Source organism: Urocitellus parryii, chromosome 12 (assembly GCF_045843805.1).
Source record: "Urocitellus parryii isolate mUroPar1 chromosome 12, mUroPar1.hap1, whole genome shotgun sequence".
Classification (NCBI taxonomy): domain Eukaryota; kingdom Metazoa; phylum Chordata; class Mammalia; order Rodentia; family Sciuridae; genus Urocitellus; species Urocitellus parryii.
The window spans coordinates 45,244,327-45,269,185 of record NC_135542.1 but is presented as its reverse complement, the minus strand read 5'-3'; the positions used below and the strand labels follow the sequence as shown (position 1 = coordinate 45,269,185).

At 46.4% G+C, this 24,859-nt stretch overlaps 1 protein-coding gene across 1 annotated transcript; it reads left to right on the top strand.

Moving 5' to 3' along the window:
- Nucleotides 1-17,632: 17,632 nt before the first annotated feature.
- Osr1 (odd-skipped related transcription factor 1) lies at nt 17,633-24,645 on the top strand. The gene is made up of 3 exons (XM_026402509.2): nt 17,633-17,924; nt 22,378-23,073; nt 23,769-24,645. The coding sequence occupies exons 2-3, from the start codon at nt 22,409-22,411 to the stop codon at nt 23,902-23,904; spliced, it is 801 nt and encodes a 266-aa protein (XP_026258294.1). The 5' UTR covers nt 17,633-17,924; nt 22,378-22,408; the 3' UTR covers nt 23,905-24,645.
- Nucleotides 24,646-24,859: the final 214 nt, after the last annotated feature.

Genomic DNA, 24,859 nt, shown 5'->3' with positions numbered 1-24,859 from the left:
CAGAGAAAAAAATGTTGAAGTATATATTCCGAACATGAAGAAATGAGTAATGACATTTAATGTTTTCATAAAGCTGCTACACTGAGCAGCCATCATCCAAACCCGGCCAGGCATAGGTCTGGATGCCCTGGTGTGCATGTTGGTCTGTGAAGGGCATCGTACCCGAAACATCACCGAGGAATGCTGGCTTTGTCCTCTGAAGACACGAAACAAAGAGAGGCCCTGGGTAAAGCACCTCCCTTCATGTCCTAAGTCACAAAATTGGGAACAGGGAACAAAATGCACAAAGCCCCTACTGACTGTCAGGTAAGCGGGCTCTGAGTTTCAGTTGTACAGGGTAAACTGTATTTCCAGAGCTGAATTTCTCATCGGTGACATGGGAATATCAAAGATGATAAGTAAGGTTTCTTCAATGTTTTCTACTTTGAGCTTTTTAAGAGAGAGGCAGGGTCACTGTTTCTATGTCAATCCTCTAAGTTAAACATGTTTCTTTTTTCTGACCCTCCTCTTTAAAAGCACATCTCCAGGATGTGATGATGCTTGCTACCCCTCCAAGCTCAGAATAAGAAAGATTCTGAAAGCAGATTCAGACCAGCCTGAAAGCCCTGGGTTTCCAGACAGAAAGGCCCATGTAAAGAGGGAGACCATGACATTGTTGTGTGGACCCGCACGCTGACCTTGTGCTGCTCTGTAGCTGCTTCACACAGTTGGACACTCACCACTTTGCCTCAACCTAAGCACTTTCTGCATTTAATTGTCAAGAGAGAGGTCTGAAAAGGATACTTCTTATAATGGGCTTCCTTTTGTTGGTAAGGAAGTTGAATGTTGGTAGTCAACTGGTAATGATATAATAACTAGTTGGTGGATATAATCAGATAAGAGTACATATTTACAAGCTTCGTGATCCTCAAAGCATTGATCCTTTGCATAATTTTCTCATGCTATCATTAACTATCAATACCTTTTGAACTTAAAAATGTTATCTGTGCTAAGATTACACAGGAACGATGCATAATTAATGTGCAAATATCATCAACATGTATATTATTGTGTAAATGCATGAGCTCTTTCTTATTTCCTCTTGCACTAGGAGTTGGGGGGGGGGGGTAAAGCCAGGTGCCATTGTCCTCCACCCCCAGGTACTGCCAGGTTCAGCTGCAGCCCTCATTATCCAGGAAACAAGCCCTGAAGCCTAGCCTTACAGAGAAGCTGCTCACCTGTCCCTGTCAGTGACTCTGTGCTCAGTCACTCTGACTTCTGGTGCCACGGGAAAGGAGTGACCACATGGAAGCGTCAAAGCCAAGTTGCTGGCCAGATAAACTCCTTCCTGTCAGGCCAGAGTAGAAGTGGCAGCAGATTTGGGGCTTGTGGCTCCATAGGGTACCTGTGGCTGGCATCACCGTTCCTCTTTTTTTTTTTTTCCTGAGCTGTAGTCTATAAGCCTTTGGTTTGATTTTGTATTTTTTTTTCTTTTCTTTTTTTTTTTTTTTTCCTGAGCTGTAGTCTATAAGCCTTTGGTTTGATTTTGTATTTTTTTTTCTTTTCTTTTTTTTTTTTTTCCTGAGCTGTAGTCTATAAGCCTTTGGTTTGATTTTTGTATTTTTTTTTCTATTTTTTTTGTTCTAGAAGCTGAGATTAAAGCAAAGACACTGAGCAGGGCTGATGCCTAGGCATGGGAATCAGAATGGTATGTGTTGCAAACATTCACATGCCTCCCTATGGGGCCCAGATCTTGTAAAAACACAAATGCTAAATCAGTAGGTCTGGGCCAAGGCCTGTGTTTCTGCATTTCTAGCAAGTTCCCAGGTGAAGCTGATGTCACCAGCAGACCATACCAAGTATCCAGGGGGCCTCCATTAGAAACTTAGGCTTTGGAATTGAACATAGCTGGGTTTCGATCCTGGCTCCAGCTGCGTGACTGGGAGAAGTTGCATACCATGTCTAAGCCACAGCGTCTTCAGACGTAAATTGAAAATAATCATCGTATTGTACTCTTTAATTTGCTGAAAGAATTCACAGAGTTTTGGCAGGTCCACACTGCCTGCCAAGAGAAGAGAGAGTCCAGAGAAGCCCCATGGCTATCCCCGTCTCTAAGGCTTCCTTCCATTTCCAGGACTCTACTGAAGAGGCTGGCCCAGCCACAGGAAGGCCCCCGGACCTTGAGAATAAAATAAGAGTCACAGAATGATGTCTCCATCGGAAGGTGCAGCATAGTAGAGCCATATTTTCTCAGGTGACTTTGTCTCCTTCATTGGTAAAGTGACTTAAATAGTGCAAAGGATTGAAAGCGTGGTTCCTTTCTATTAAACTGTATACATACACCTAGTCTAAGAAAATCCTTCTGAATGCTTCACATTTATGTATATTATTACCTCATCTATGCACATGACAGATGACTAAAACGTTAACTAGAGATCAAGTTTATACTACTTTTAAAATGAATAGATATGTAAAGTGAAATTTTACCACACCGACATTGAAAAAAGTACTGTCAAAATAAAACTATTTGAAAAACAAACATATCTATTGGCTAGTGTGTAATATCCTGATCCCAAGGCATGTAATATCCTGATCCCAACACAAATAGGCATGATCAGCTGTCCTAGTACCTCTATTCAGCCTTCTAAACAGAGTCAGAGATCTCTTGTTCCCGGCTTCTCTCACAATGTGACTAGATTTCCAGCATTCGAGCTAACATCTGCTGGCCTGAAACTACTCTCCTCCATTTGACCAATGTTTAAGGGGACAGGTTTGTTCACTGATTCTCTCTTGCATTCCGAAGACAGCACTCTGGCAAAAGTGACTTGTTCTCTTTGGACCACCATGGGTACTTTTCCAAGACCTTGGGTGGTTCGCTCACTCAGATAAATCTACATTGTAGGCATCAGGAGAGCCTCCTACATGAGGTGACTGGCAACAAACCCAAGTACCTTGCCCTCAGATCACTCTTTATTCTACTAGTAGATAGTGGAGACCTAAAGTTTAGGAGTTGAAAAGGCTTTTGATAAGTATCAGGTTGAATCTCCTTCTCCTATAGATAAAGAAAGGGAGATTTGCAACTAGAAACACCTACTCAAGTGTGTGAAAGGCTTTAGTGAGGAGCCATGTCTTTGAATATTTCTCTCTTTTCAATCCTTAGGATCCTTCTCAAAACCCAGACACCACTCTGTGGAACCATTAGTTGCCAGTGTTCTTGGAATCCTTGTGTTCTAAAGTTTTCTGTTATCAGAATAATCTGTAGGGCTTTTCAAAAAGCAAACTCCCAGGGTCACTGTAGGTCTCCTAAATGAGAGGTGCCAAAGATAGAGCTTGAGAACCTGCATTTTCCCAAGCTCTCCGAGGGATTTTGTGGCACAATATTTTTGACAACGACCTTCTTAAAACATGAACACCTTACCATCCCAGCCATAAGTAGTTGACTGAGCTGTTCTTGAACTGAGCTGGGGACATTAGCCCAGCTCAGCCTTTCTTCAGTGGGTGGCCCTTGTGCTAGATTGGCTAAGATTGAGATGTCCCATGATAGGCATCCTGCTTGGGCACCCAGTTCACAGTTACGTTACTGCCCGTGCATGACACTGGGTGCTGAGAACTAAGCCCTTTTGCCACCCATTCAAGCCTGGTGGCCCTTTGCAGATCCTCCTGGCTACCTTCTCAGGGAATGAATGAATAATGCCCACTATAATACATGGCTTATTTCTCTTTAGATGGATCTCCTGGAATGTTTGCTACAGACTGAATTTTTGTCAAAGTCATAATTCCAGAAACTCTTCATCTGAAATAGATTGATACCAACACTTTACTTTTAAGTTTTCTCCACATTTCCTTATTGCTGACATGTAAAATGCAAACTTATATCTAAATGGACCAAAAGAACCCAACCATTAGTGATTTTGAAATAAAAATCACATGCTAATAGAGTATCCGTTTTCTATTTTGTATTTGCTCAAAGTGTTTCAGTAAATGCTTCTCTCTTAAGTGAAAAGGGAATTAGGGAATTAGATTCATGACTGACAAATTGATTTGCCTGGAGTCACCCAAGGGGCAGGGGACTGTGTTGGGATTGCCATTCCAAATACAAGAAATAGCTTTTATCTTAGACCCTGAGAAAAAGGGTGCCTGGCCCTTGTGGATGGCTACAATAAGGGTGTTTCCTTGGTCTGTGCAGATATTCCACTACATTATGGTGTAACACAGATCCATAAATATATCTCCTATTTAGGAATCTAACTTCCTAGAGATGAGCAATGAGGTTTCTTCTAGCAGAGAGAATAGTTTTCTTCCAGATTGCTGGTTACTCTGGATTTGTCCCCATAGGGGAGCATCCTTAATTCCAATCCCTCACCCTACCTTACCTCCCACATCTCTTAAAATCTAGTATTTGGGTTCAAGTTGCACTTAATGGAGAAACATCAGATAGCAGCACAGAATCAGATAGGATTCCACCCAGGTTCCCAGGAGAAAAAGCTTCTCTTCCTCTTGGGCTACCACATGGGGACCCAGCACCTCTACCACTCAACAGTCTGAATAGAGGAAGCCACCTATAAGCACTAAAGAGGCAAATGACCCAGTCCCCTTCCATTCTGTAGGTAGTTATTTGTACACCAGGGTGAGGCACAATGTGGCTTTGTATCACTTACAGAAGGTTGGAGAATGTAGCAGTTGTCTAGAGTGTGTAGGTTGGGTTCCTTCCCCCACTTACGGAAAGCTCAGGATGTGCAACTGGGAGCAATGGATGGTGGATGGGTGGCAGGAACACACAAACCTTTTTCTAACTTCCTGGAGCAGGGCAGAGAGTGGGTCTTTCCCTTGTCCCTGGCTTGTTTTCCCTGTGGATGTTGTGAAGACTTTGCTCCAATGACTGGAGTAAGAGCTGCCAAATGAAATTGGAGAAACCAAGGATATAGTAAGTGATGCTTCTGCCGGGAAAATGCAGTGTGACTTGACACAACCTTGCTCTCGGCCTCTGTGTTCTTTCTTTTAGAAAGTGTGATTTCTGCTCTAGCTTCCAAAAGTGCCAGGAAGGAGTATGGATCCAGGCAAGGGAGCACAGCACAACCAAAGCTCCTGGAGGATCTCTGAGCCCAGGCGTTCCTCTGCCTTCAGAGGACCTATCAAAGAGTTAGAGCTTATTAGGTAAATTCTTAAGGTTCTCTCATCACTTCTCTATGGGGAGCCCAAGCTTTGATGACAAAGAAAAGAGAGGGTTTGACTAAAATACCCTGAGGGAATTCCAAGAGGGAAAGGAGTCAACAAAATGGTCTAGGAGAAAGGAAGGGACAGGAAGCCCCATGCATTTCAGTGAAACTGATTCAAAGCAACAGAGTCTCCTTCCATCACTTCTTCTGAGAGCTGGGCATCTGAATCCGACGCAGGCTGGGTACAAAGGGGTACCTGGAGCTGGGGAGGGAGCGAATCCATGGGACAGCGATGCCCTTTCACAGCCAACCCCATGCCACCCTGCGCCCTGCGTAGGGGAGGTATGCCTACTGAAGGGTCCCCAGTATTGGCTCATCTTAGGATCAGAAGCTGATGGTAGTAAATAGTTTCTACGGATTTCCGATTATTGAGGGGAAAAAAAATGTCCTCACAGATATAAAAGGTTTGGAGCAGGGAAACAGAAATTCCCTATAAAGAGGAAATTCCTCGCTTGGATCTCTGGTAAAGTAAGAGCACGCCTAGTTTTAAACAAACGAAAGTAAATTTCGTAACTGAGAAAATAAATGTTCAAGGAAATAAAAATCCCTCGTAGGTAAAATGAAGTGGGGATAACTGGATTTGTGACTTTTCGAGGAAGGGGCACCGGGACATGTCGCTTGCTCACCAGCAGGGGGCACGTTTTCTTTAAGATTGGGTCAGGGAATTTCTTGTGAAAACCTCGCAACCAGACTTGCTCAGAGTCCCCTGCCGGAAATCGCTCCGCAGATAATAACCCTCCAGTGTCTGGAAATGTTTAATTACCGCGAACGTGCTTTCCTTCAGCGCGGACCGCCGCAGACAGAGCCCATCCAGGACGCAGCGCTGCCGGGGAAGGTGATTCTAGGTGCAGTTTCACTCCAACTACGAACAATTCCGTTCAAATAACTTTCCTTCATCATCCTCAGTTTATTAGACGCTGGGTCGTTTCTGATGCACTTACTTCCACCTTGGATAAAGAAAAAGTTCAGTGACCCTAGAACACATCTGTTACATGTAAAAAAAATTAATATTGACAACTCAAATTTTCACCAAAATAATAATAATAATAAAAAAATTTACCTTGCCTTTTGCACATATTTTACGTGTGAGCCTCACGAGTCATTATCCTTACATTTTATGGTAATGGTAAATGCAATTCCATACAAACACTCATGTTTTCTGCGTATTCCCATAAAGGAAAGGTAGATAAGCGCGTGTGTGCATTATTTCATTTATTCAGGTGGCAAATAATGACAAACTACGTATGTGCTCATAAAGAACTTACGAAACGGGAACTGCCCAGAAAAAAAAAATGCAGTTCACTTTCCCTTTCAGTTTTGATACTGTAACTTGTATGTCCATGTCACAACAATAAACACCCGCTTTTGCGTTCATCTAGCGTCTCTCCGACTCAGGACCCTGCACTGGGTGTGCATTCTCAGAGGTATTACAGCCACAAATGTTCCTAGAAGTCAGGTTGTTACCTACCTCCAGAACGTAAAAACTTTCCCCTCCCCAAGCTGGATTTTGACCTGATTGACCGTAATGGTTCCAGAGGAACTATTGAGCCATTACAATCCATCATCTAAATGAATACAGAGGGACACCTAAATCTCCCGATTATTTGAAAGCTCTGTACACGGGAAAGGGGGGAGCGGTGGTGGTTAATCAGTAGACACCCAAATGTCCACGGAGTAGTTACAGGAAAACTTGCTTTGGAAGCAAAAAAGCTGCAAGTGTTAAGTAAATTCCACTTAAAAGAATGAGGTCATGTTCGTGTGTCTGGGGAGTGCAGAGAGGTAGGGTTCATTTAATTTTTTTAATCCCAAACAACCCAAAGCAATATAGGCCACTTTCTAGTTAATTTTCTGGAAGCTGCTCAATTTTCACTCCAAAGACAGACTAGGGCTCTTTCTTTCCCAGTGAGCTGGAGAAGGGCTGGAGTTGGGGAGTGAAGAAAAGCAAAAGTTCTTAGCTTCCCAGTGTGATCGAGAAAAGCAGCGGACTAGCTGAGATCAGGGGGTCAGTGACCAGGAGGCTAGGGGTTGAATTGGGGATCGCACTCCTGCTGGACTCCACCGGGACACGCGGGTTGTAGAGTGCAGCGAGGGACCCGGACCTGGAGTTCTGGTTCCTACGGTGGGGAGGGACTCTTAAGAATGCCAGGTCCAGCTGAGTCTGGGATCCCTCGGATGTCTTTGGTTCTGCGGGGCCGGCAATGGGCGAGAGAGCCAGGAGCCGCGGCTTTCGCTCAGGGTCTGGTGGCGGGCTGGATTCCGAAGGCTCTAAGCGAGCAGAGGCTGCCAGCAGCCGCGTGTGGCAGACTGTGCTCGGTTGCTGAGTGCGCTAGACCCCCAGGAGTGAGGCGGGCGTGTGGACAGGAGTGCGCTGGGCTCCTGGGAGGACAGGACCGTTGGGTGGATCCAAACTACCGAGAGCATTTTACCAAATTTGAAACCTGAGGTCCTCTGGAGTCTTAAAGGATTTGACTTTGCTAAAAAGTGCTTTCATAGCTCTTGGGTGTCCTGGGTCCAGTCCTCCTGGATCATCCTGGTCGCAATCCCAATACAGCATTAAGATGTAGGCCCTACATGATCTGATCAATTTCTCTTAAATAGAAGGGGGGAAAGGATTCCACCAGTTGCTCTCCCTTGTACCCAGGGGCAGAGGGGTCCCTAGCCTCCTGGGCTTCTTCCTGCTGGCCTTGCTTCAGAGGGAATCAGGACTCTGATGGAGGCCAATGTTTGGGGGTCCTTTACTTAGGACCTCAGTGGGATGGAGTGCTGAGGGCCATTACCAAGTAGGTATTGACGCATCGTAATCCTTGCCAGTGTACCCCATGTTAAATGGACTTGCCTTGGAAATTTGCTGCGACCTTGCTTGTGTGTTTGAGAAAGATGACCCTGCTCAAGGTGATCGAGGGTGGATCCAGGTTTGAGGAAGTATCCTGCAGGTTTGAGGAAGTATCCCGATCCTTGGGCTTAGGGTGTTCCCAGTTTAAGGCGTTTCCCGGTTTAAGAATATGGGTTTTAGGGAAGTTGAGGTTGAAGATTATTGCTGCTGGGATTAGGGTGTTCCTGTTGCTTGTTCCCGTTGAGTTCTCGTGAGATTAATGGGATTTTGGAAAAAGCCTCGTGGAGTAGGTGAAGTGTGCGGCAGAACGAGACTGCCCCTGAACGTGTGTGGAGGCTGGTGTGAGATCCGGAATAAAGAATTGCTGTTTGAACCTACAGAGCTGTGTGGTGGCTCGTGATTCTGTGCCAAGCCGAGTCATTGGCACTTGGCTTCGGCATTTGGTGGCCCGTACGCGGAACATCTGAAATTTGGAGGTGAGTAAATTGCTCGCCCCTGAGGGAAGGCGAGAGAATGGGTGACCATTTCCAAAAACAATGTGTTCTTGTTTTGATTTATTTCGTTTTTGTTTCAAGTTGCCTGTCCCTAGAAATTTCTCAGGCAAACTGGGAAAAATGGTTCGCTCAAGGTTTGAAGTTTGTTAGCCCCGAGAAAGAGAAAATTGATACAGCGAATTTTTATTCAGTTTTTGTTTCATTCAGTTGCGGTTTTTTCTTATGTTATCTTATTGGGTTGCGTTATCTTTATAGAAGATTAGAAATTAGTAAAAAAGAAACCGAAAAGTTGTTAAGTAAATTGTTAGAGGTTCAGACCATGGAGAAAGACATTTTAGATCAAGGAAAAGAGAAGGTCTCTCGAGCTAGTCAGAGAGAGGAAGAAAATTTAAAGGAAAAGGGGTTATTAGGAAAAAGGCCACAACAAAAGGCTGTTACTAACTCCGTTTTATTACCAGAGGGTGTAATTCAACCATCAGCCCCGCCGATGGAGACAGCTGAATGGCCCTCAAACCCCATCGTAGTTGATAGATGGGATCCTGAGACAGGACCTCAAAGATTAGCATGCCCTGTATTTGAACAGGTAGGAGGGCAGCGAATTCACCGTGCTTTAGAATTTAAAACAGTGAAGCAGTTAAAGGAGGCTGTAACAACCTATGGTCCTCAAGCCCCTTTCACAGTAAGCATGGTGGAGTCCATTACTAACTTGGACATGACGCCAGCAGATTGGGCTAGCATGTGTAAATCTGTGCTAAATGGAGGACAATATTTATTATGGAAGGTTGCCAATGAGGAATTTTGCAGGGAGACAGCTAGACGAAATGCAGCAGCCGGTTACCCTCAAAGAAATCTAGAGATGCTGCTAGGAAAAGGAGATTATGAGGGTCAGCGGCAACAAATGGAATATGATCCTGCTGTATATGCACAGATTGCTGCAGACGCAGTTAGGGCATGGAAGACTTTACAAGGACATGGAGATTTACAAGGTCAGCTATCTAAGGTATTACAGAGACCTAATGAACCTTACGCTGACTTTGTAGATAGGCTTATTCAAACGGCCGCCAAAATTTTTGGTGACACAGAACAAGCAATGCCATTAATAAAACAATTGGCTTATGACCAAGCAAATCGTTGCTGCAGAGAGGTTATTAGACCATGGAGGCATGAAGATTTAAACACATATATTAAATTATGTAGAGATGTTAATGAACAAGGGCAAGTCATGGCAGCTGCAGTAAAACAGGCTTTAGATGCCAGGCCAGAAACATGCTATAATTGTGAACAAACAGGACATTTTAAAAGGAGTTGCCCCATAAGAGGAGGTTTTAACAAAACTAGAAATCAAAGGAATAGAATACCGGGTATTTGCCCACGATGCCGTAGAGGGAGACATTGGGCTAATGAATGCCGTTCTCAAACCACCATAGAAGGTACTCCCTTATCAAAAAACGGAGAAGGATCAGGTATTTACCCAAGATATCGTGGAGAAAGGCATCAGGCTTCATTGCCAAAAAACGGACAGGGGGGCCCAATGCTCCGGGGCCCACAACCACAAATATACGGGGCAGTAGAGGAACCCAGCAACCCCATAAGGGTGGTGCCCAGGACACATTGTCCATTAAATCCCTCATCAGACAAACCCGAGGGAGCGCAGGGTTGGACATCTGCGCCTCTGCCAGAGCAGTATTAACTCCAGAGATGGGAGTTCAAATCATTCCTACAGGAATAAAAGGACCTCTTCCCCAAGAAACAGTAGGCTTATTATTGGGACGTAGTTCATCTACATTAAAAGGACTTATGATAAGTCCTGGGGTAATTGATCCCGATTATGTAGGTGAAATAAAAATTATAGCTAGTTCTCCAGAAGGTATATCAGTAATTTCACCTGGAGATAGAATAGCACAGTTGTTAATAATACCCAGCCTACATAATAAGTTCTCTAGTCTTAATGTAGAAAGAGGTTCCAGGGGATTAGGCTCCACAGGTGTAGATTGGGCTATGTTGTCTTTAAATTTAGATTCTCGCCCAATGCTAAAACTAAATATTCAGGGTCGTGAGTTTAATGGCCTGCTGGACACAGGTGCTGACCTTAGCATCATATCTCTTCAAGAATGGCCAAAACATTGGCCATTACAACAAGCCACTCAAACGCTTCGAGGCCTAGGAGTGGCGACTAATCCCCATAGAAGTGCTATGGTATTAGATTGGAAGGATCCTGAAGGATGTGAAGGAACTATACAGCCATATGTTTTGGATCACCTTCCTATTAATTTATGGGGACGAGATGTCCTAGATCAACTAGGTTTGATGTTAACAAATAACATCAATCCTAATGCGCCCACTACTAGGGCTAGACAAGGTATCAGGAAAGAAAAAAGATTAGGAAAACAAGAGCAAGGTATAGCAGCACCAATTCAAATAGATCAAGGAACAGACAGACATGGGTTGGATTTTCAGAAAGGGCCACTGAGACAATTAAAATTACTTGGAAATCAGAAAGACCAGTGTGGGTTCCTCAGTGGCCCCTGACTAAAGAAAAGATACAAGTAGCCCATGATCTGGTCAAACAACAATTAGCGGAAGGACATTTACAACCTTCTGTATCTCCCCATAATACTCCCATTTTTGTCATCAAAAAGAAATCGGGTAAATGGAGATTATTACAAGATTTAAGAGCAATTAATAATGAGATGGTTATTATGGGACCTGCTCAATCAGGGATTCCTCAATTGTCTGCTTTACCAAAAACGTGGCATGTTTTAGCTATAGACATTAAAGATTGCTTTTTTTCGATTCCAATTCATCCCGAGGATAGTCCACGTTTTGCATTTACTATCCCTGCATTAAATCATGAAGGTCCTGATGAGAGATATGAATGGAAAGTACTCCCTCAAGGAATGGCTAACAGTCCGACTATGTGCCAAATATATGTTAATAAAGCAATCCAGCCACTTAGAAATCAAAATCCTGAACTAAAAATATTTCACTATATGGATGATGTATTATTAGCACATAAAGATAAAAACACATTGCTGGAATGTTATGCCACACTTACAAACCTGTTAAAAAATTATAATCTAGAGATAGGAATAGATAAGGTACAATTAAATTTTCCAATTAATTATTTAGGAGTTCTATTATCCTCAACCATGGTCCGTCCACCTAAAATTCAAATACGAGTAGATCAACTCAAATCACTTAATGACTTTCAAAAGTTGTTGGGAGATATAAATTGGATAAGGCCTTATCTAGGCATACCAACAGGAGAGTTGGGACCTTTATTTGATATTCTAAAAGGTCCATCAGATCCAAATTCACCCCGAATGCTAACTCCTAAAGCTAGAAAGGCATTAAAAATTATTGAAACATATATGGAAAATATGCATTTAGATAGAATTGATATAAGTTTGCCTTTATTATTTATCGTACTACCAACAAAAAATATTCCTACAGGAGTATTTTGGCAGGAAGGTCCATTATTGTGGATACATTTATCTTACTCTCCTAACACTATTCTTACTAGGTATCCTGAGGCTGTAGGACAATTAATACTCAAAGGAATAAAAGCAGCAAAGGGAGTGTTTGGAATTTCTCCCAATAAAATTATTACTCCATATACTATGGAGCAAATTGATGAGTTAGCTAATGAGTTAAATACATGGGCAATAATCATGTGTAAATCAAATGTTTCATTTGATAATCATTTACCATCTAATCGTTTGTTGTCTTTTTGGTCTAAGCATCCTGTAGTTTTTCCTAAAATGACAAGAAAAACACCTATCGTGAATGCTCCAAATATATTCACTGATGGGTCTAATAATGGTACAGCTGCAGTAGTTACCCCTGATCAAACTTTTACATTTTTAGTTCCCAAACAATCAGCTCAAAAGGTAGAGCTTAATGCAGTTTTACAAGCTTTCCTGATGTTCAAAGATTCTGTATTTAATTTATTTTCTGATAGTCAGTATATAGTTAACGCTATTATATCCCTTGAAGATGCTGGTAGGATTTCCCCTTCCTCTACTGTTTTCTCTTTGTTTTCCACTATACAAAGTCTAATCTGGGATAAAAAAGATCCATTCTTTATAGGACATATCAGGGCACATACAGGATTGCCTGGAGCCCTTAGTTTGGGCAATGATTTAGCAGATAAAACTACACATGATATACATATTTTTTCTACTGTAGAAGAAGCTACAAATTTTCATAAAAGGTTTCATGTTAATGCTAATACTTTACAAAAGCGTTTTAAAATAACTAAGGAACAAGCCAGGCATATAATAAAACAATGTCAAAATTGTGTGACCTTTTTACCACAAGTTAATCTTGGAGTCAATCCTAGAGGACTGATACCTAACCATATTTGGCAGATGGACGTCACACACTTGCCAGAATTTGGAAAATTAAAATATTTACATGTTACAGTTGATACTTCTTCCGGATTTTTGATGGGCTCCCTTCATGCCGGAGAAAAAACTAAAGATGTTATAGCTCATTGCTTACAAAATTTTGCCACTGTGGGTGTTCCTAAACAGTTAAAAACTGATAATGGTCCTGGTTACACTTCTAACTCTTTTAAACAATTTTGCTCATCCTTTGGTATTACTCATATAACAGGAATCCCATACAACCCACAGGGACAAGGCATAGTTGAAAGAGCTCATCAAACTATTAAAACGTACTTATTAAAGCAAAAAGAGGGAATTGGAAAGGGGTATATATCCCCCAAAGATAAACTTAAAATAACCCTTTTTACTCTAAACTTTCTAAATTTGGATTCATCAGGACTTAGTGCTGCGGAAAGACATATGTATCCGAAAAATGTACATAAGCCTAAGGTACTTTGGAAAGATATTCTAACAGGACAATGGAAAGGTCCCGACCCAGTTATTGTCTGGAGTCGGGGTTCCGTTTGTGTGTTCCCACAGGGAGAACAGCAGCCGATTTGGATTCCAGAGAGGTTAACCAAAACAATTTCTACAGAAAAAGAAGATGATTTGACTGAAATCCATAACAGCTGATATCCAGAGCTCCAGCTTGGCTATTCTTACATCTGCGACAGTGATTAACCACGGTGCTTTTTTTCAATATCTATTTTATTATTGCATTTTTCCCACATCATAAAGTTCTATTTTATTTTTTGAGCTCATACAAACCTAGGTTAATGTTTTTCTGATCAGTTTTGTTTTTTGACTGTGTTTTATTTTTTGACTGTGGAGTTTTTAAACATTGCAATGGAGATTTCACTTAGGTATAGCTACAAGGCCTTTACTTATTATTGTCTTATGTGTTGTATGTTATGTGTGTACTGTTTTGTGTTGCATGTCAGTATGTGTGTATGTCCATATTTTTATTTGAGGAGCGCTCATGAAAAAATGGATCCGAATTTTTTTTTTATTCACGTGATTTAAGTGGTTTAATCTAAATTAGGTAAACAGCTGTTAATGATTGTTTTTAAAAGTGATTAACAGATCTGTTTGTTTACTTTCACTTTTCCTTTTCATTATATTTAATAATTCTGTTCAGGATAATGTCTCTTTAACATCATTGCCAGAATTCCCATCTCCATCCCAGTGCCTGTGAAGACTAAGAAAACCAAACTACAGCTTCTATGATCACAGTAAACTGTATAAACTGATGCATCAATGAATATAACTCAACAAGTAATGCTCAATCAAGGACTTGATTTACTTTGGGAGGAAATGGACATATTGATAGACTCTTCCACTTTGAACTGCCTGCAGAACTTGCCTGGACTATATATCAGTTGCATGCATTGTGAACTATCGTCTGGTGCAGCGAATTGTGGTACTGCTGGCATATTTTTGCTGATGGTGTCACCAGTGATGCAATTTCCTTGCCAGCGCACCCCATGTTAATTGTGGTAACACTGGCATCTTTGCTGATGGTGTCACCAGTGACGCAATTTTTCCAAAGGAGCCGTCAATTGGCTTGGTGTCTTGGCATTTCTGTGTCTTCCTCCCTTCTACTAGTGATGGTCTAAAATTTGGGGGCCAACAGAGGTGAGGCAAGAACCTCACCCCCCCACTGGTGCTTAGGCCTATCCACAAGCATGGCTGAATGCTGGACCGGTAGTCAGTGACGGGTTGATCTGGTTGCAGTGGATTCAACCTAAGACAGGAAGTTGACGCCCAAAGGTCAGCTCTCCCATGACGGGTAAGAACCACATGTTGAATTGGACAACCTACCAGGCACGGTCCTAAGCCACATTGCTTGTTGTTTAATTAATCAGAAGGGGGGAGATGCTGAGGGCCATTACCAAGTAGGTATTGACGCATCGTAATCCTTGCCAGTGTACCCCATGTTAAATGGACTTGCCTTGGAAATTTGCTGCGACCTTGCTTGTGTGTTTGAGAAAGATGACCCTGCTCAAGGTGATCGAGGGTGGATCCAGGTTTGAGGAAGTATCCTGCAGGTTTGAGGAAGTATCCCGATCCTTGGGCTTAGGGTGTTCCCAGTTTAAGGCGTTTCCCGGTTTAAGAATATGGGTTTTAGGGAAGTTGAGGTTGAAGATTATTGCTGCTGGGATTAGGGTGTTCCTGTTGCTTGTTCCCGTTGAGTTCTCGTGAGATTAATGGGATTTTGGAAAAAGCCTCGTGGAGTAGGTGAAGTGTGCGGCAGAACGAGACTGCCCCTGAACGTGTGTGGAGGCTGGTGTGAGATCCGGAATAAAGAATTGCTGTTTGAACCTACAGAGCTGTGTGGTGGCTCGTGATTCTGTGCCAAGCCGAGTCATTGGCACTTGGCTTCGGCAATGGAGGACCTTTCAGCTCCTAGCCAATCTCATATTTCGTTTTCCTGTCTTTCTGAAGTTGTGCAGTTGTGGGCTACCTAGGAGGCAGCAACTTGGAAGTCTGAAAGAGGGAACCCTTGCAGAGGCTCAGGAACGCCAGCAGGCACATTTTTTATCACAGTCCTGTCCTGCATTATGATCGGCTTCAGGCAGCAAAGATTGGGACCCTGGGTCCTGAAGGCCTTGCACTAAACCTTGCTTCTCCACCCTGCCCCACATCCATTAAGTTTAGGGGTTTGACTTGAGTCAGGATCAAGTTTCCAGAAAGCCTAGCAAAAGCTTAATTTAAAAGTCCAGTTCCATATTCCTTCCCTTAGAATAATGGACCCTTTTTCACCAAGAGCTCTTTAGGGATCCTACTACTTGGAGCTTTTTAGATGTCCTGAGGCATGTTGATTGAAGGGCCAGTTTTTGAAGAGAGAGACAAGTAGAAATGTGGAGGAAACACAGGTGAGCATGGAGAAAGTCAGAGCAGGAGATGGTGTATATATACTATGCCACAGGAACTTCCAGTCACTCTTCCTAAGTGTCCGACAGCCAGAGGACCTATTGTGTCTATCTCTTTTTGGATATGTTCACTGCGGATATGGAGGTTCCCCAAGCTTTGACTACCTGGAGAGGCTGAGGCTTGTCCATACAAACTCCTTTACCCAAATTTGGAATCAGTGAAGGCCAATAATGCTTTGATTGAATTTTCCTACCAGGTCTTCCCCTGCACTTAAGTCTTGCTGCCCTGGAATCTCTTGGAAGGGGGTGATCTCAGTTTCCTTTGACTCCAAGGGGCCTCACTCTGGCCAGGATATCACCCCATATTGACAGTTTCTGAGATTCCGGACGCACAGACAAATAAATGTGGGCCTTTTGCTCCTACATTAACCTGTAGAATGGGGTAAAATCCATCTTTGGGGCAAAGATCTGCTCCTCTCCTCCTCCTCCTGAACAAACCAAAATTATCAGGGCTGGAGGCTTAGGGATACACAGAAGAATCTCTTCCAACTATGCCTTTGTCCATGACCATCTTCCTAGGTCAAGGATCAAATTCTCACCCATCTCAAGAAAATCAGGCTGGCTTTACAAACCAAAGCTGGACAGGATGAAAGTTACTCTGAAGAGATGCTGTACCAGTATGGTAAAGACCCATGGAGGTCAGGATCTGGTCCCAATCTCATGTGGAGAAGGGTCTGCAACAACTCTGGAAGGGAATGTGGGGTTGTGAGCTATGAATCTGGACCCATCCAAGTCACTATATACAAACACCTCCTCTTGTAGGAAACCCAGGCAAGGTGTTCCAGACAGGTGGCAGACAGGAGGATCAAGGCTGGGGTCAGCTGAAGGTAGCTTCTAGAAGCTAAGCAGTCAAGAGAGTACTGGTACCTTCCATAAGGCCTAGGCAGTGAAGGTAGAATTTTTCTTCATCAGTGCCTTTTAGATTTCAGATTCCATCTGAACCAGTTCTTTGACAGAGGCCTTGGAGTTGACAACTTCGGAGCTTGGTTTGTATGCCTGTGCAGCTCTCCAAAGTCTCATCCATCCTGAAACAAATATGTGATTAGAGTGTGCGACTGTGCGACTGTGCGGAATCCCAGAGAGTTCTGGGTTCCAGGAAAATAACTCCTGATCTCCTTCCCCAATGATCTACCTCTGGTCTTACTACTGAACTCCTCAGCCCAGGGCCTGGGGTCAGATTTAGGCATTCAGATGTTTCAGCTTGCTGGAGATAGTAATCCTGGCCCACCAGCACCAGGAAGTAGCTAATGCTGCCCGGGTTATCGCCCTGGCCACGAGCACGCTTGGGTGTGCAGGAGCTGCTCCACGCGCCGGGTCTTCCGCCTCTGAAAGCGATTCTGGCAGGAGGGGCAACTCTGTTAGCCTACAAAGCGCTCTGGAGCCTAAGCTGCGGGGCCGGCATCGCGGTACACAGAGCTCCTCCCCACCCCGCTCTGCCACCTTCCAGGGCACAAGCTGTGCCCTAGGAGCGCTTGAAGAAACGCGCGGTTCCAGCCGGTTCCCGTCTGCTGGGAGCTGTTTCCTGTAGCGCGCCAGGTGTGCCCCTGTGGTCCTAAAAACGCAGAAAGGGTCGTGTGGAACCGGAGAGCAGGGGACGCAGGTTTGGTAGAAGCCGGGCCCGGCGAGCGCAGCTGCCAAAGTTGGCTGCCCGGGTCAGCAAAACTTTGTCTCTCAGTGCGCAGGCGCAAGGCAGGGTTGGGGGGCAGGGGAGGGAGGGGAGGAATCCTGAGGCAAGGGGCGGGGGGGCTGGGGAGGAGGGAGGGTGGTGGATTAAAATAAGTAGGCGGCTCGGTGCTAAGGGATGAGTGAGTCGGAGCTCGGCCTCTCCCCAGAACGTTCCCAGCAGCTTCGGTTCAGAACCAGCGAGGGAACCAGGAGCGAGGCTCACGATCCCCCGGCAGGCAGGACTCCCGGGCTGCTGAGCGCTCCCGCGTGTGGGGCCCTCGGAGTCCCCGCGGCTGGAGAGGGGTCAGGACTCCAAAACACCAGGCGTGTCTGTGGGCTTCAGCTCCTGAGGCTTCCCGGGTCCCGCGCAGCGAGCCCCAGAGACGCGCTCCGCAGCAGGACCACCGCGGAACGAGGTAACCACAGCCCTGGGCTCTGGGGCTCAGCGACCCGAGTGAAGGCAGCACTCCAGGGTTCCTTGTCACAGCGCGGCGGTCCTGCTCCCTCTCCCCGCCTCTGTCTCTGTCTCTCTCTCTCCGTGTCTCTCCTTGTCGTGAAGGAAGCTCCTCTTGCCCAGCGAAAGCTGTAGAACCTTTGTGAAAGTGAGAGCGACAGCAGCCCAGGGTAGGGGGTGCTGACTCAGGGACTTTGCACGCAGGGTCCGGGGCCTCTGACCTCGGGAGAATAAGGGGGCGGGCCTCAGTCATCGCCCCCAATCGCGCTGGGCTACTCGGAATCCGGGTCAAGGTGCCCACGGACTTTGCAAGTCAGTCTGTGGGCCCGCTTTAAGAAACCGGAGCAAGTTCAGCAGGCACAAACTTTGGCAGACGCGATCCTAGCTCAGGCTGATCTGCCTTAGTTGATGAAAGGGAAGGAGAGAGTGGATAGCCATCGCCACAGTCCACAACTCCAGGGACAGGTGCACGTCCCAGCCTGGTCGCGCTTTAGTTTGACTTTTACCGAGTTCTGCTCAGGTTCCAGGCCGGCTAGACCCCGGTGCTCACTGCTGCATTTCTGAAGTCAGCTTCGCCCCGGAACTCTGACTTCGGAATACTCTCTATACGGTAGATTTCTCCATGGGGTGAAGGCCTGGAGCGTAACCCCCGATTGCCCAGGTGCAGTTAGGCATGGACTTTCCCAGGCATGCGGGGCACAGGCTTTCTTCTCAGTTCGAGACCGCATGCCGCAGTAGCATAAACACTGTGGAGGTTCAAGTGTCTGGGGTTTGGGGATTGGTAGAAAAGAATTCTTATGCTCCCCTGACTGTCCCCTAATCCAGCTTTCTAGAGAGAAGTGGAAGCCTGAGGAGAGAGGGACGGAAGTGAGAAAATGCCTGCTGAACTAATTTGTCCCATGAAATGCCTCTAATAAGAATGAAAACCCTCATCCAGTCCTTTTTCAGCAGCCCAGGTAGTAGCAGAGTGGGTCTCCGGAGAACAAACCAGCTTCAAGAGTTTCTTTGTTGCAATAATTTCACAAATTTCACCCGGACTTATTGCTATACCTTGACTCTTAGGAACAGAACCACGTGCAAAGCTAGCCTCCCGGGTTCACAGCTTCCTAGGGGAGAGAAGGGCTGGCCGAGATGGGAAGCTACTGGTGTATAGATGGACCTTCCCAGGCTCCTGGAAGTAAATGCAGTTTCATTAAGCCCCGAGAGCAGATAGATCCCCGAAGACGCAACGGGCATTTCAGTGCAGCAGGATGGACACCTCACCAATAGTTTCGTTGGATCTTGTTCCTGGGGAGAATGTAACCGAAGTATCAGGTGTTGGTCAACCTCTCGTCGGGCGTCCGGACGCCTGTCACCATTCCTGTTGGGGATTCAATGTGGAGGATGATTATCTTGGGCTGCTGCTGGGCTCCTCCAGGCGCAAGCTCCTGTAGTTCGCTCCATCCTTATTAATGCAAGCAGTTAACTCGCTCACGCTCAATTAGCCCCGAATAAACCACTTTAATAGACTCTGCACACTTCATTAATGCCCTGCTTAGGGCTTGCGGCAGACCTGGAATTGGCGCTCCACCGCGCGAGGTACGCGAGTGCCTGAACTGAGCAGGGACCCGAGCGCGAATTGCCTTTACTGTGCTAGTCGAGACCTTTGCTACCGCTTCTCAAGGCCAGAGGCACGGACTCTTTGTGGAGTAAATGCCTGGCTTCGGGGAGAGGTGTTCGTTTCGCGTTAAAAGATCAAAAGCATTCGCACTGGGGTCTTGGGGTTAGGACAAGGAGAGCCGGAGAAGCCGGGTTTCCCGCTCCTCCTCTCTGGCTGGGGAAGCAAGGTTGATACTGTGTTTTTCTCGTAGCTGACCGCCTGAAACCAGATCATGCATCCCGCCCATTCTGGGTAGTAGTGTCAGGGAGCCACGTTTCGAACGAATTTCGTCCGCCGGAAAGTCATTGGCGGGAGCCTGGGGAGCCCTGGCCTCGGAATGCTGCTGCAGAAAATAAGAAACTGCCCTGGCCGCCGAGGAAAATAAATGGAGTGTTGGGGGAAATAAGATTGGGCAGATAGCCCGGAAAGGTTGGCTCCCAAGAGCCGTGGTGGCAGCATCCCCCCTCTCTGGCCCCCCACGGAGCCCCAAGACCGCTGGGTCTTTTTTGCTCCTTGAAGGGAGGTGAGGAAAGGCCAGGCGAGGTTGGTGGGGACTCCCACCTGAGCTCCAGGCCTGGGCCGGCGTGCAGCTCCAAGTCCTGCCGCTAAGGCCTCTTGGAGAGGAGCAAGCCCAGGCCTCCCGGTATCCCGGCGGGCTCCCGATGGCTGGAGACAAGGATCTGATTTCTAGTGCCTGGAGGGGAAGAAGAGGTGACAGCAAAATCAAAGAGCGCTCATCTTGCCTAAGTCTAGGCGACCTTTGAAGTTAGCAGTCTTCTCTTCCCACTTCCAATACAAGGGGTCCCAGCTTCTCCTTTAGCTCTGTTCGTATTTTGCTTCGTTCTTGTTTCAGAGCTTTGGGATGGACTAGGTTTTTAGGGCAGAACTGGCGACAGGAAGCAGTAGAGAAGACCCTTGCAGAAGCTCTACCATGGCCATTGCTGTTGCTTCTGAGGTCTCATTGCTGCAGATATGTGCCTCCTCTACCCTGCAGCTGAATTAATGGTAGTGATCAGACTTGGTTTTCATCCTATGGATAATTTAATTCGTGTAGGCAACTCTCTAGGGGCTCATGGGTTTTAGACACGACCTCTTTCCTTAGAGCCCACCACACAATCGTGACCCTCCTGTCAGCTTCTAGAGGAAAAGATTTTCTGAAGATTGTCCTCACACCTTCCAAGAACAGACAGTGCACATCCCTGCACAAGACCAGAATTTTAAAGCAAAAGGCTGGGACCTTGAACTGGGACTTGAGGGCTGGCCAGGCCTAGGAAGGCTGAGTGTGCTATGCCTTAGGGAGCAAGGTGGTGGCCTGCACCTCCCAGGTAAGGACTTTACTCTGGGTTAGAGGAGAGGTCCTAAGAAGAGAAGAAGTGAAAGGGTCCTGGTGACCTGGCTCTGATATTGATTTTTTTTTTTTTTTTTTTTTTTTTGGAGTAGCTCCCAGAAAGCTGGGAGCCAGGAGTTGAGCACCTGGGCTTCTCAAGTATCCCTGCTACTTTTTGGCTCCCCTCCCCCCACCAGGGGATAGAACCTAATTAGGAGTGTCTGTGAAGGGCAAGGATTAAAGGTTTCTTCCGATGCAAGTTGGAGACCCTGACAAAGGAGATCAGGAGATGACAGATCTTGGTCACTTGTGGTTTCTCTCTGGCGTTGCTCAAGCATCCTAACCTTCCAGTTGGAGAGTACAGAGTACAGACCACAGTAATGGAGCCTTACTTCAGTGTTCTTGCCCATATACATACCCACCTGCCCAGAGTTCTTTATGTACATAAAATTTGTTAGCATCCAAAGATCCTGCTCCCTTTTCCTCTGAGGAAAAAAAAAAAAAAGACATTTGAGTCTCCTGGTATGTGACTGCAGATGTTTAACAGAATAAGTGAATGTGTGGGTCACAGCACCCTCTTTGAAATGAAGGCAACCCACCAAGCACTATAATAGGGACTCGGTCTGCAAGGAGTTGCCAAAAGATAGCTGCCCAAAGTATCACTAGTACTTGTAAGGTAGGGTAGCAAATTGTGGTTCAATAAAGGAAGGTAACACAGCTTTGGCTTCTGGAAACCAAATCAAAGATCAGTCAGACCTTCATATGCAGAAACTAGGAGATGTGTGCATTTGTCTTTATGTGGATACTTGCTGTTTGTGGAGGCTCTTCATGGGTATGATGTGATTCCCTGTATGTGTTTGTATGTGTTATGGGCTCTGTGTTTTGTGACCAGTGTTGTCCTTTAAAATTGACTGTCCCAGTTTATTTGTGCACATTCTTGTCACATCTGCATTAGAACCTGTGGATCTGTGTTTATCTGTTAGTGTGCATTTTCATGTTTATCTGCACCTGAATGTGTAAGTCTGCTTCCAAATTCTGCTGTCTTTGCAGGCAGGGCCTGGCTTCCCTGGATGTAGGTTTTTACGTGCAGTTGCTCTGGGTTTGTGCCTTAGAGACGGTGTTCTGTATGCAGTTGGTCCTTATTTTAAATTAGTTGTATTGCAAAAGACTTAATTTCATACTAGTTTCTCTTATCAAGTGTGTGTCTCTGTCAAAGGCCATTTGGAGGGAGCCCTAACACCAGGAAGTCTTTCAAGGAGAGGGCTCTCCTGTACCTTACTTTCCCATTCTGTGTGAGGGTAATGGGGAGTGGGGGTGGGACCTTAAAACTCCCAGCTTCTACACTGTGAGTCAGAGAAAGTGTGTCTGGGCTGGTTTTCAGGAGGAAGGCAATCTACCCTGAACTTTTTTTTTCCTCCCCCCCCCCCTTCTTTTTTCCTTTCTTTGCAGATCGAGATTGAGAACCACTGCAACTACCACAATGGGCAGCAAAACTTTGCCAGCCCCGGTGCCCATCCACCCATCCTTGCAGCTCACCAACTACTCTTTCCTCCAGGCAGTGAATGGCCTTCCCACAGTGCCCTCGGACCACCTGCCCAATCTGTATGGTTTCAGTGCTCTGCACGCTGTGCACCTGCACCAGTGGACGCTAGGTTACCCAGCCATGCATCTGCCCCGCTCCTCTTTCTCCAAAGTACCGGGTGCAGTATCCAGCCTGGTGGACGCGCGCTTCCAGCTGCCGGCCTTTCCTTGGTTCCCTCATGTCATCCAGCCCAAGCCAGAGATCACCGCTGGAGGCAGCGGTCCAGCGCTCAAGACCAAGCCTCGCTTTGATTTCGCCAACCTGGCCCTGGCCGCCACACAAGAAGATCCCACTAAGCTTGCCCGAGGGGAGGGCCCAGGCTCCCCCGCAGGTGGGCTAGGTGCCCTCCTGGATGTGACCAAGCTGTCCCCAGAAAAGAAGCCCACGAGGGGACGCCTGCCTTCCAAGACCAAGAAAGAATTCGTCTGCAAGTTTTGTGGCCGCCACTTCACAAAGTCCTATAACCTACTCATCCATGAGCGGACGCACACGGATGAGCGGCCCTACACCTGTGACATCTGCCACAAAGCCTTCCGGAGGCAAGACCACCTACGGGACCACAGGTGCGGCACTGGGGGAGGCCCTAGAGAGCTTGCTTAGGGTTTCACCTTCCTCCTCCCTACGGACCCCCTGCTGGCTTCAAGCCTATGGATCGGGAATTTCACCAAGGCAGGAAGGGTCAGGATTAGGTTTGGGAGCACCTGTGGAGGAAATGTGGGTATGAATAGGACCTAAGACTAGATTAGAGCTCCAGACTGGCAGTGTTGCTGCTGCCCCCCTTCTCCATCCCCAGAGTTGTCCAATAGTGAAGTTCCTGCAATGATGAACAAAACAACCGAACCGAACACTTGAAATGTGCAACTAGTGAGCCTGGGAAACTGTTTTTAGTTTTATTTAATTTTAATTATCAACCACATGTACCAGTGGGCAGTCTTGGAGAATGCAGCTCTAGGAATGGTCTGTTAACCAATTCCCTGATGGACCTCTAGGTGAATCAGGCCTTGTAAGGTTGCTGCCTGCCCTTCCTCCTCAGAAAGGCAGATGGTCTGTTTGCCTTGACCTGTTTAAGGAGCAAAGTTGCCCAGGTTCTCTGTCACCTCCTTGCTCTGTCCAGAGTCTGCATTATGCTAGTTGCATACTTGGTACCCCACACTCCTCCCCATCTATAATGCAAGTGCCTTATAAAGGGATCTTGGGACAACTGTTTACAATAACATTGCATCCTTTTGCAAGGATTAATTGTCGTTTCTGTCCTCAGATACATTCACTCCAAAGAGAAGCCTTTCAAATGTCAAGAATGTGGAAAGGGATTCTGCCAGTCCAGGACTCTCGCTGTCCACAAGACGCTACACTCACAGGTGAAGGAGCTCAAAACCTCCAAGATCAAATGCTAAACAGCCTCTGGACCACCAGGACCCTGGCCACGCTGCCCCCTCCTCTGGAGGAACCCGAAGCTGAAGGCGACTCTGGCGGGCAGCGGGAGGGGCGCTTGGGACTTCCCCCCACCCCAACAATGTCCCCTGGGTCCTCGGCACACGCGGCACTACAGAGTCCTGCCCGGGGCCATGACCCTGACCGCCCGGGCGGCTCCCCCAGGACGCGGCTTAACTTTGGGCCAAAAGGAGGTACTCACGTGGCGGAAGGGAAACTGCATTAAAAAAAGAACGAAAGCTCCGTGGAGACGCAGCGGCGCCTCTCCCAGAAGTATTACTTTTTCTATTGTTATTTTATACATTTTCTTGATTTTTTTTTCTTTGACCATATAAGCTTGTAACTCTTGACTGCGGATAGGAGAGAGGAAAAAAGTTCTGCGCGCCCGCAACTTCTCACTCTTCCTCCAGTCCCCATGCCCACCCTGGGAGCCTGCAAAAGTGTAATCGGTGTATCTGCTTCAGCCGCCCGGCCCCAGGGACCGCGGGGCCCGGAGCGCCGGCTCCCGCTGCTGCCTGCCGCGCAGCCGGCCGAGGGCTCCCGGACTCGATGGCGGGGCAGGGATCTCGCGCCCGGGGTCGGGAGGAGCCCGGCCGCGGTTCCCCTGCTCCACCGCCGCGTCACAGCGAGCGAGCAGCCGGCCAGGAGCCGGGCGTTGTATTGCGACTGGCACTTTATGCTGACCATCGGTAACGGACATTTATCACTGGAGTTGTTGTTGTTTTTTTTTTTTTTAACTATTAAATAAACGGTTATTTTACAGGCACTGCAGGACGGGTAATTTCCCTCTTGAACCGCAGGAAACCACTCCTTTCTATGAGAGGATCAGGTTTCTCTGCTTGACTTCAACCTGCCCTTCTTCCCTCCCCTCGTCGTCTTGGGGTGATGGGGCTGGGGATGGGGGGGGGGAGAAAACCC

Bases quoted from the DNA above. Each gene is read 5' to 3' on its own strand.
- Osr1 (XM_026402509.2), top strand. From the start codon at position 22,409: ATGGGCAGCAAAACTTTGCCAGCCCCGGTGCCCATCCACCCATCCTTG. The intron at 23,074-23,768 runs GTGCGGCACTGG...TTCTGTCCTCAG, and splicing joins GACCACCTACGGGACCACAG to ATACATTCACTCCAAAGAGA.